Raw genomic sequence first — 11208 nt, forward strand, 5'->3', positions numbered from 1 at the left:
AAAGAGTCACTCATAGCAGCCACAATTGCGTCTACGTACATGACTCTGTCCAGGTACATGCATCTTCATCATATTTCACAATCATGGCTTAAGAATCATTGTTCCTTTACGTTGGTTTCGGATTTGTTTATGGTCTGAGGGGCTGATCTATGTGCCATAACATGGACAAATCTCCATCTCAGCGAATGAATGAAATTATATTAATCGGAAATTGCTAAAAATTAGGAATAATATATTTATATATATTATTTTAAAAATATGTGAATATTTTATTCAAATTTGGTTGTATTTCATTCCACCTGTCATTCAAAAAAAAATGAAGCTTTCGGCATCACCAACATAATTTCAGAAATACCCTCGCTCTGACGGACTAAAATGAGCCACCAGAGACGACCATTTTCGTAATTTCATTCACAAAGTCGACAACTTGCATGGGCCACACACGTAAAATACAACAATTTTGTGTCAAAACAACTTAGCCAACCAATCAAGAAACCGAAACTTCCCTCCACCATGGCCCCGGCGACCATCTCCACCGGAGCCGTCACCCCTCTCCTCCCGAAAAGAGACGTCAGTCCACGCAGAAGAGCGGTCCCGGGGGCGGTTTTCAACGTGTCGACCAGCATAATTGGCGCGGGGATCATGTCTATTCCGGCCACCCTCAAGGTCTTAGGAGTTATTCCGGCCTTTTTCATGATCGTCTTCATAGGAATTCTGGTGGACATCTCGGTCGAATACATGCTGAGGTTTACGTATTCCGGCGAGTCAACGTCGTACGCCGGATTGATGAAAGAATCTTTCGGCTGGGTCGGGTCAGTTGCGGTTCAGATTTGTGTGATTATCACAAATCTTGGATGCCTCATCATGTATCTTATAATTATTGGTAAGAATTTAAAGATATTTTAATTTATTTTAGTTTTGCTGTTCGGGAGCATCTAATAATTGTGGACGTACAGCTTAGCTAGCACAGATTATTTTATAGATGTAAATACGACAATATGTCACTCATCAAACGCTAGGTTTCTTGAGATGCCAACTTCTTGTATACTTTAATTTTATTTTTTTGGAAAAAAAATATATATAAATATAATCTGTAAATTGTTTAATCCGATGGGCCTGAATTACCAAGTTTTAGAGTAATTAAAGTAAAATGTTCACGGTTGAGTGTCTTCTATAATCAAATATTATCACTAAGGTTAATATAATAGTCAATATTGGTCTAAAATAGATGGCAAATCATGTTTGGATCAATGGTAGCTATTGGAACCTTAGTATCTTATTAATCGGTAAGGCTAATGATGGATCTCATGGTTGATGCATGATGGTATTGGGTAGAGTTGTCAAAACGGGTTAGATTAGTGGAATTGTTCAACCAACCGAGCGAAAAAGATCGGTCATGTTAATGTTTTATCAATCTATTTGGAAGTGGACTGAAATGATTTAGTCCATTTGGATCCTGAATTAGGTCGGGTCTCTATTTAATAAAAAGATTTATTTTTTTTATTAATTTTTTTAATCTAAATTAGTATTTGTATTTTATCTCCTTATTCTTATTTTTTTATCCTGATTTATAGATTTTTCTCCCCCGCCTTTCTTCTATGTGGATCTCAAGAAAATCATTTCTTCAAGAAATCTGAATAGCGCAGACAACAAATCATCAACAACTTGTGTTTCTTGTACCCACCTCCCTGATATTTAATGAATTTGGCACTTGGCCATTTTGCAAATAAATATCAAATCAAATACAATAAATATATGAGAGGTGAATAAAAAATCGGTCAATAATTTCAAAGGGTTTGTTCCATCTTTAGTTCTTTTCTTCCTTATTAATTTTTTTGCTTTTATTTTGCACATCAAAAGTGTCGTCCAAAAACAACATTAAAATAATATAAATCATCACCAGACCTCTTGAAATATGTACAAGGGTCTGCACTCAATCTGTTTTATCCAAGGCTCATGATATAGGAATCAAATCTCTTGTACCAACACCTCGGCGCCTGTTTGAGATCGTACAGAGATTTGTTCAACCTGCAAACCAAGTTCTCTTTGCCTATTTCCGCAAAACCTTATGGCTGGAGCATATAGATTTCTTCTTCAAGATCTCTATGAAGAAACGCAGTTTTTACATCTAGATGTTCTAGATGTAGGTCAAACACCGCACACAATGCCAACACTACTCTAACTGTTGTAAGCCGAACCACATGAGAAAATATCTCATTGAAGTCAATGTCTTCTTTCTGAGCATACCCTTTTACCACCAATCTAGCACGATGCCGCTCCACTTGGTTATTGTCATCACGCTTGATCTTATAGACCCATCTGTTTCCAATGGCTTTCCTACCTCGTGGTAGTGTAACAAGATCTCAAGTTTTATTCTTGTCCAATGCCTCTAATTCTTCTTGCATTGCTATCATCCACAAGGATACATCCGAGATTTGAGTAGCATCGTGGAAACACGATGGCTCACCATTCTCTGATAATAGACAATATACAATATTGCTTTCAGTGACATAATCTGAAAGCCAACATGGTGGTCTTCTGTCTCGAGTTGACTGCCTCACATTAGAAATTTCAGACTCAACATGTTTTTGTTCTTCGTGCTCTGGTACTGCTTCACAAGAAACTTGACCTTCATCCGTTTTATTTTTCACCTGAAAAATAGTAGTTTCTGAATTCAGTGTTCCTTTGTCACCCTTTACTTTATCTTCCTCGAAGATAACATCCCTGCCGATGACAAGCTTGTGAACAGTAGGATCCCACAAGCGAAACCCCTTTACTCCATCAGCATAACCCAAGAAGATACATTTTATGGATTTCGAATCCAACTTCGATCTTTCTTGGTCATTGTACAGAACGTACACAGGACTTCCAAATGTATGCAAATGAGAATAATTTGTCGGCTTTCCAGTCCACATCTCCATCGAAGTCTTCAGATCAATCGCCATTGAAGAAGAACGGTTAATAATATAACAAGCGATTTTGACTGCTTCTGCCCAAAATGACTTTTCTAGACCTGCAGTCCTCAACATAGCTCTTGTTCTGTCCAGCAAAGTTCTGTTCATCCGCTCCGCCACTCCATTCTGTTGAGGTGTGTAAGCCATCGTAAACTGTCTTTTGATGCCTTCATGTTGACAATATGCATCAAACTCGTCACTGGTATATTCTTCTCCATTTTCAGTTCTCAAACACTTGATTTTCTTTTCAGAATCAAGTTCATCCCGCTCTTTGAAATCTTTGAAAATTTGGAAAACATCTGATTTCTTTTTTATTGGATATACCCAACATCTCCTAGAGAAATCATAAATGAACGAGGCAAAGTATCTCGCTCCTCCTAGGGATACAACCGGTGCTTGCCAAACATCCGAATGAATCAGCTCCAATATACTTTTGATTCTGGCAGTTGAAGTGCCAAACTTTAATTTGTGTTGTTTACTAGTAACACAGTGCTCACAAAAGGGTAATGACACTTTTGTAATTCCCGGCAGCAACTTCCGTTCTGAGAGAATTTTCAACCCCCGTTCTGACATATGCCCGAGCTTTCTATGCCATAACACTATTAATTCTTCTCCTGAACCAATTGATGCAACAGCTAATTCTGCCTCTTTGTGTGTTTTTCCCAAAAGTAAATACAGATTTGCAGCAATGTTTTCCGCCTTCATAACCACAAGCGCACCCTTCACAATTTTCATGATCCCTTTCTCGATACGGGTTTTACACCCGATGTCATCCAATTGCCCCAAGGACAAAAGATTCTTTGTCAGTCCTTTCACATGTCGTACCTCATGTATGGTGCGAATGGTGCCATCAAACATCTTTATTTTGATAGAACCGACCCCAACGATTTCCAAGGCATGATCATTTCCCATGAACACAGATCCTCCTGAGACTGGTTTATAATGATCAAACCATTCTCTTCGAGACGTCATGTGCCACGTCGCTCCTGAATCCATACTCCATGTATCTCAAAATTTGTGTCTGCCTTCTGCAATTGTTGCCGCTTCGCTGAATAATATTTCACCACTGCCTGAAGTACTGACCACATTTCCTTGAGAATTCTTCTCGATATTTATACACTCTTTCTTGAAATGCTCTTTATTGACACATTTAAAGCAGTAAATATTTTTCTTCTTACTTCTCGACTTTGATCTACCCCGTCTTTGGCTCCCACTGAAGTCATGGTCCATAAATCATCCTCTTATCATTGGTAAAGCCTCTGCCTGCTTCGAAGTTACCAACCTGTCTTCCTTATTCTTGCGCCATCTTTCTTCTCCAAGAACCGCAGTTAAAACATCGTCGAATTTTAGAAAGCTCATAAGAATATTGTTGGTTATGTTGATGATAAGTTGATCATATGAATCTGATAGACTTTGAAGTAGAAGTTTCGCACGTTCATTTTCCCCTATTTTAAGTCTCATGGAAGTGAGTTGGGCAAAAAGAGTATTTAGTGTGTTGATATGATCGGTCATCGATGAAGATTCCGTCATCCGAAGAGTATAAAGCCTTCTCTTTAGGAAAATCATGTTGTGTAGCGACTTGACCTCGTACATCTTTGTAAGAGTATCCCAGATAACTTTTGCTGTTTTTATCTCAGAGATACTTGACAATACTTCGTCTGCTATAGCCAAGTGTAAATTGGCAACGTCATTATCTTTCATCTCATTCTACTTTCCATCATCCGGAATCTCTACCGGTCTATCTCCAATAGCCGCCAAGCAATTCTCCTTTGTTAAAACTTATTGTATATTTATTTTCCACAGCATAAAATTGTTTCTGTTGAACTTTGCTATATTGCACCTGCTCGCCATTATGTCTAGAACAATTTTAGTAGACTGGATAAAATAATTCCGCCTTAATAAAAAATCTCAAAAAAATCTTTTCTGATGTGGAAGATCAGTCTAGGCTGTAACCACAGAGCATACTCAGAATTTTAAGAAATTTTAAACCAAGGCTCTGATACCACTTGTTGGTCATACATGCGGTAATTTGAGATAATAAAACCCGAAAATAAAGAATAAACTGGACACCGAGATTTATGTGGAAAACCCCTAAAAGTTATTAGGGTAAAAACCACGTGCAAAATGAAAAGAATTTCACTATAATATTTTGTGGTGTACAACTCACTCACTGGGTTTCCAAAGAGAACACACACTCTCTTAATACAGGAGAACAAAACACCTCACAAATATTATAGAACTAAGCACTCAAATGCTTAGAAGATGAGAGAAATCTCGAAAAAGTGATGATTTCATAATGAAAGAGGGAGCTCTATTTATAGAGCCCCTTGTCCGTGTGAATACGCGTTAAACACGCGTCTGATAAATTTCCTCGAACTTTCGTTTTGTTCAACAAAGGCAGCCCACTTTCTTTTACTATTCTTTGCCGACATTCAACAAAGATCAGGTCCAAGGATTGAAGGCACAGTTGGCTAGGGAATTTGATATGAAGGACTTGGGACCAGCAAACAAGATTCTAGGGATGCAAGTTCACCGAGATAGAAGTAACAGAAAGATTTGACTTTCCCAGAAAAATTATTTGAAGAAAATCTTGCAACGCTTCAACATGCAAGATAGTAAGCCAATTTCGTCCCTCTTCCTGTTAACTTCAAGTTATCCTCCGAGATGTGCCCTAGCAGTGAAACAGAGAGGATGAAGATGTCTCGAGTACCATATGCATCGGCAATGAGAAGTTTGATGTTCGCCATGATATGTACAAGACCGGACATTGCTCAAGCAGTGTGAGGAGTTAGTCGGTATATGACGAATCCTGGACGAGAGCATTGGAGTACAGTTAAGAGGATTCTTAGATACATTAAGGGTACCTCGAATGCTGCATTATGTTATGGTGGATCGGATTTTACACTCAGGGGCTATGTCGATTCAGATTATGCAGGTGATCCTGATAAGAGGAAATCTACAACTGGTTATGTGTTCACACTTGCGAGAGGAGCAGTAAACTGGGTTTCAAAACTGCAAACAGTTTTGGCGTAATTTACAACAGAGGCAGAATACATGGCAGCTACTCAAGCTTGCAAGGAGGCAATATGGATTTAAAGGTTATTTGAGGAAATCGAACACAAACAAAAGAATGTTCATTTGTTTTGTGATAGTCAGAGTGCCTTGCACATCGCAAGGAATCCAGCCTTTCATTCCAAGACGAAACACATTGGAGTCCAATTTCACTTTGTGCGGAAAGTAGTAGAAGGAAGTGTGGATATGCAGAAAATCCATACAAAGGATAACATAGCTGATTTTCTGAACAAGCCAGTGAACACTGATAAGTTTGACTGGTGTAGATCCTCAAGTGGCCTAGCAGAAACGTAAATAGCAGGGAATGACAAGATTGAAAGGATGTGTGGAGATGTGTTTGATTCTCAATCAAATCTCCAAGTGGGAGAAATGTCGGCAAAGAATAGTCAAAGAAAGTGGGCCGCCTTTGTTGAACAAAACGAAAGTTCGAGGAAATTTATCAGATGCGTTTTTAAAGTGTATTCATACGGACAACGGGGTCTATGAATAGAGCTCCCCCTTTCATTCTGAAATCATCATCTTTTCGAGTTTTCTCTCATCTTATAAGCATTTGAGTTCTTTGTTCTATAATATTTGTGAGGTGTTTTGTTCTCCTGTATTAAGAGAGTGTGTGTTCTCTTTGGAAACACAGTGAGTGAGTTGTACACCACAAAAAATTACAGTTAAACTCTTATTATCTTGCACATGGTTTTTACCATAATAATTTTTCGGGGTTTTTCACGTAAATCTCGGTGTCCAGTTTATTCTTTATTTTCGGATTTTATTATCTCAAATTACCGTACATGGAACCGACAAAAAGTTTACATTTCATTTACAACCTTTTCTTTTGTTTTACTTCGAATTGCTGGCTTCTTTTGGGATAAATATTTATGTTGCTTGTTATTTAAAAATTATTTTAAAAAGTGTGTTTTTTTTACAAATCATTCTTTGTAGGCAACATTTAGTTGCTTTTTTAAATTTGTTTGTTTGTTTTTTTTTTTATTTTTTTGGCGTGTTGCCAGCATAATCGCCACCCGAAGTGAGTTAAATAAGACTGACGTTTACTCCGCCCGTCAATTGGCAGGCCATGCGTATCTCATGGCGGGTCTGAAAGGCAAAAGTTTATTCTAGCTCGTCAATTGGCGGGCCAGCCGTCTCATGGCGGGTTGTTGACTCGATTTGACATTCCTGAACAAGAATTTGCAGAGAAGTAGTTTGATTAGCTTAAATGTTTTTGAATGCATTATATCACTATTCGTTGGTGTTCCATATGCATTGCAGTAGTAACTAATTCTTCTCCCCTCCCTTTCTAACGCACTAAAGTTGGTTATATAGATTCTAGTCTCTAATTTCTCCACAATGATTCTTGCTTTTTCGCTTCTCTTTACTTTCATGGAATCTTTGTTATTTTTTTGCATACAAAATTAGGAATTTCGGATGTACAAATGTAAGTTGCCACTCTGCTCTTGTGCTTAATTTTCAATGTAGTGAATTCTTATTCTGTGCTTGTAGTTTTTGCTGGTGGTTTTTCACCAATCTACGGTTTTTCACTTAAATCTTGTTGTTTTTTTTTTGGGGGTTACATTATTGTTTCAAGTTTCATGATCTTCGTAATGCAAGACTTGGGGTTTTTTTGGATTCGTGACATTTCTCCATGAAGGACTAATTATGTTAAGGCCGATAATAATAATAATGCTGTGAATAAAAAAGAAATAAAAGCTAGAAAATGATGATAATATTACCATAAGGAAAAAAATTCCAGTGTTGATTATATTTGATCTTAACAATCTAATTGTCCTTATGATCAGGGGACGTACTCTCTGGTAAAGGGCCGGAGCATTTAGGAGTTTTGCGGGAATGGTTTGGCATTCAATGGTGGAATACGCGGGCTGTTGCTCTCCTCTGTATAGTTGTTTTTGTTATGCTCCCACTCGTATTGTATCGTCGTGTAGGTTCGTATAAAGTTGAAGCTCTAGTCATATTTCTAGCATAATCGGTATTAGAAACTAAAGGTCTTCTTTCGTGTTGAATTATATTTGTGTTTGCAGAATCATTGTGGTTGAGTTCAGCAGTGTCGGTTTTCCTAGCAGTTCTGTTTGTTGGCATATGCTCGGCTATGGCGATTAGTGCGATAATTCGAGGTGAAATTAAGAGCCCAAGAATCCTACCCCAACTGGATAATGGAGCTTCCTTTTTCAATCTTTTCACAGCTGTTCCTGTCATTGTCACAGCTTTCACATTTCACTTCAATGGTAATAAAGATACAACTATTCTAGATCTGATGTGGATCTGTTTGTTTATCTGTTTTTTGATGGAAGCATGTAATATATATATGGAAGAAATGAGAAACGTGGTCTGTCCATATTTTTATATAAGTTTTGTATGTCTAGTTCGTTCACCATTTTAACTCCTACTAATGGATTTCATGCAGTTCACGCCATCGGAATCGAGCTCGGAAGACCTGCAGACATGATCCTTGCTGTGAAAATATCACTCATACTTTGTGCAGTCATCTACTTTGCCATTGGCATTTTTGGGTACCTTCTGTTCGGGGATTCGACCATGGATGACATACTCGTGAATTTCAATCAAACGTCTGTAGGTTCAACGATCAGCTCGTTGATGTGTGATATAATACGACTAAGTTATGCACTCCATTTGGTTCTTGTGTTCCCTCTGCTGAACTTTTCATTAAGGGCAAATATTGACGAGTTTCTGTTCTCCAAAAGGCCTGTTTTGACAGTGGATACCAAAAGATTCGCGTTCCTTACTCTTGCCTTGTTAGTTGTGATCTACATTTTGGCCATAACGATTCCTAGTATTTCATATATTTTCCAGTTCATGGGGTCAACTTCAGCTGTCTGCCTTGCCTTCATTTTCCCCGGTGCAATCGCCTTAAGGTATCGAACCTATCACGATCTACACTGAAACACACCGTATATAACACATTCAACCCCCACTCCCCGAAAAAGGGTCTTTTCTATATTTGTCTATCATGTCAGATCTATGTGAAACACGAAGATATCATCAGATGTAGCATAAAAAAAAACGACTAAAAACAGATTCTTTTTACCTTGAACAGAGACATTCATGGGATATCTTCAAGAAGAGACAAGATAATAGCAGTATCGATGATAGCTCTTGCAGTAGTTACAAGCAGCATAGCTATTTCTACCAACATATACAAGATGATTGTAAATAGTTCATAATATATATGCTTTTGTAATTTCTCCTTGGGTTTGAGTTTTAGATAGGGTTGACGAAGTTTGTGAAGTACGATGAACTTGTACCATGAAAACTACATCTAGGATTTTGAGGCTTAGTTTTGGAAAACATTCTTTATGTTTTTCACCAATTATTGTCATTTTTTGTAATTAAGATAGAAGCTTTCATCCTAACAATAACTCGAGTACGTGTTGCCTTGTAGCATGAAGGAGGAATTTCTGTATCTCATTTGTGAGATTATGGAAAATGCAAGTCACCATTTTCGCAGATACGAGGAAACAGTTGCCTAGGAATCTATTTCATGTAGAATTACAGGCAGTGACACAATGAACACAATCAATCCAGGGATAGATTCTGGCTTCAAAGATCACTTTGCCCAAGTTTCCCACAATTTGAACATCTGCTTTACCTGAGTCATGGCAAGAAAAACACAAACATTATTTTAACCCGAACTCTTTATGATACCACAAAGAAGGGCCCATTAGGGTTAGACCCAAACCATAATTGGGACCCCTGACCCATCCCAGCCAAGGTGGAAGGCCAATCACGGGCTCAGATATTCTCCTATAAATACCAGGTTTGAAAGTTCAGTTCATTCATTCACTATATTATTTTCAGCAACACCCTTAGCTGCTCTCCACTTATATCCTCATTCTCTGACTTGAGTGTCGGAGGGGCTACGTCGAGATACCCTCCCGGCCCCCTTCTAACGGTCTTATTCGTGATTTCAGGCTCATGACAAATTCGAAACCTGCATCTAGACTAATGACACTTGCGGGAATCAGACCCTAAATTTTCCGTGAGTATCAAATTGGCGCTGTCTGTGGGAAACTTTGAGTTGAGACGTAAAGATGATAGGCAGGAGAGGGAGCAGAAGAGCTAACTCAACATCGTCGCGTCCTCAGATGGGAACCGAGAAATCTCATGTTGAGACGAGGCAAGAGCAACCGCATCTTGAGACGAGGCAGGAACAACCTCGTCAGGAAACAAGAGCTGAGCATCCCCGTCACGAGACAAGGGTCGAACAACCCTGTCTTAATGAGAATGTGGGGAACTTGACCCTGGAGCAGTTGGGCCAATTTATTACCCGAACAATGGACGATGCCATGAAGATGAACCAATAATCTATGTTTGCTGAGGAACAGGCCACTCGCCAGGAGCGAGAGGAAAATGCTGAGGGCCACCAGAGAAGGGTTGAAGAGACACAGCCCCTCCCAAGCGAGGAGAATATGGAGATGAGAGAGATGTGGAAGGAAATACGGATGTTGAGGCATCAATTAGGAAGCAGAGTTCTGGCACCCAAGAGAGGAAATCCTTTTTCACTTGCCATTTTGGAAGAAAGGCTCCTTCTTAATTTCCGACAATCAAACATGAGAGAATATGATGGACATACTGACCCCGAAGAAAATTGGGGAGATTTGAGAATGCGGCTTTGTTGCATCAATATTCAGATGGAATCAAGTGCAGGGTGTTTTTGGGCACGCTGGTGAGGTCAGCACAACAATGGTTTAATACCCTGCAGCCCAACTCCATACAGTCTTTCGAGGATTTTTCTACGGCTTTCTTGCACCGATTTGCTAGCAGCAAAAGGCATTAGAAAAATTATTTGAGCCTGTTCGTGATTAAACAACAAGAGGGTGAAACTTTGCGAAAATTTGTCCAGCGTTTCAACAATGCCGCGCTGGAGATACCAGCATCTACCCCTGACATCATGATAAGTGCTTTTACCCAAGGACTGAGAGGAGGGGAGTTCTTTAAATCGCTGGTCAAGAAGCCTCCGTCAAGTTACGACGATCTATTATCTCGGGCGGAAAAATATTTAAATCTAGAGGACGCCCAACGACATATGAGGATGAAGCAGCGGCCTGGGGGAGGAAGAGCTGAGGGAGTGGAGCAAGGAGGAAGGAAGAGGGGTGGGGTGTAGGTGAAAGGGAGGAGGACAAAACTAGAGGTAGAGGACAATTCTCATCACATGATC

At 39.1% G+C, this 11208-nt stretch overlaps 1 protein-coding gene across 1 annotated transcript; it reads left to right on the forward strand.

Annotated features, from left to right (window-relative positions):
- Window positions 1-442: 442 nt before the first annotated feature.
- LOC142549247 (amino acid transporter AVT6C-like) lies at window positions 443-9360 on the forward strand. Its single transcript, XM_075658097.1, has 5 exons — window positions 443-883; window positions 7814-7957; window positions 8054-8257; window positions 8437-8905; window positions 9088-9360. The coding sequence occupies exons 1-5, from the start codon at window positions 514-516 to the stop codon at window positions 9212-9214; spliced, it is 1314 nt and encodes a 437-aa protein (XP_075514212.1). The 5' UTR covers window positions 443-513; the 3' UTR covers window positions 9215-9360.
- The last annotated feature ends 1848 nt before the right edge of the window (window positions 9361-11208 follow it).

The sequence above is a fragment of the Primulina tabacum genome, chromosome 6 (genome assembly GCF_025594145.1).
Source record: "Primulina tabacum isolate GXHZ01 chromosome 6, ASM2559414v2, whole genome shotgun sequence".
Lineage (NCBI taxonomy): Eukaryota > Viridiplantae > Streptophyta > Magnoliopsida > Lamiales > Gesneriaceae > Primulina > Primulina tabacum.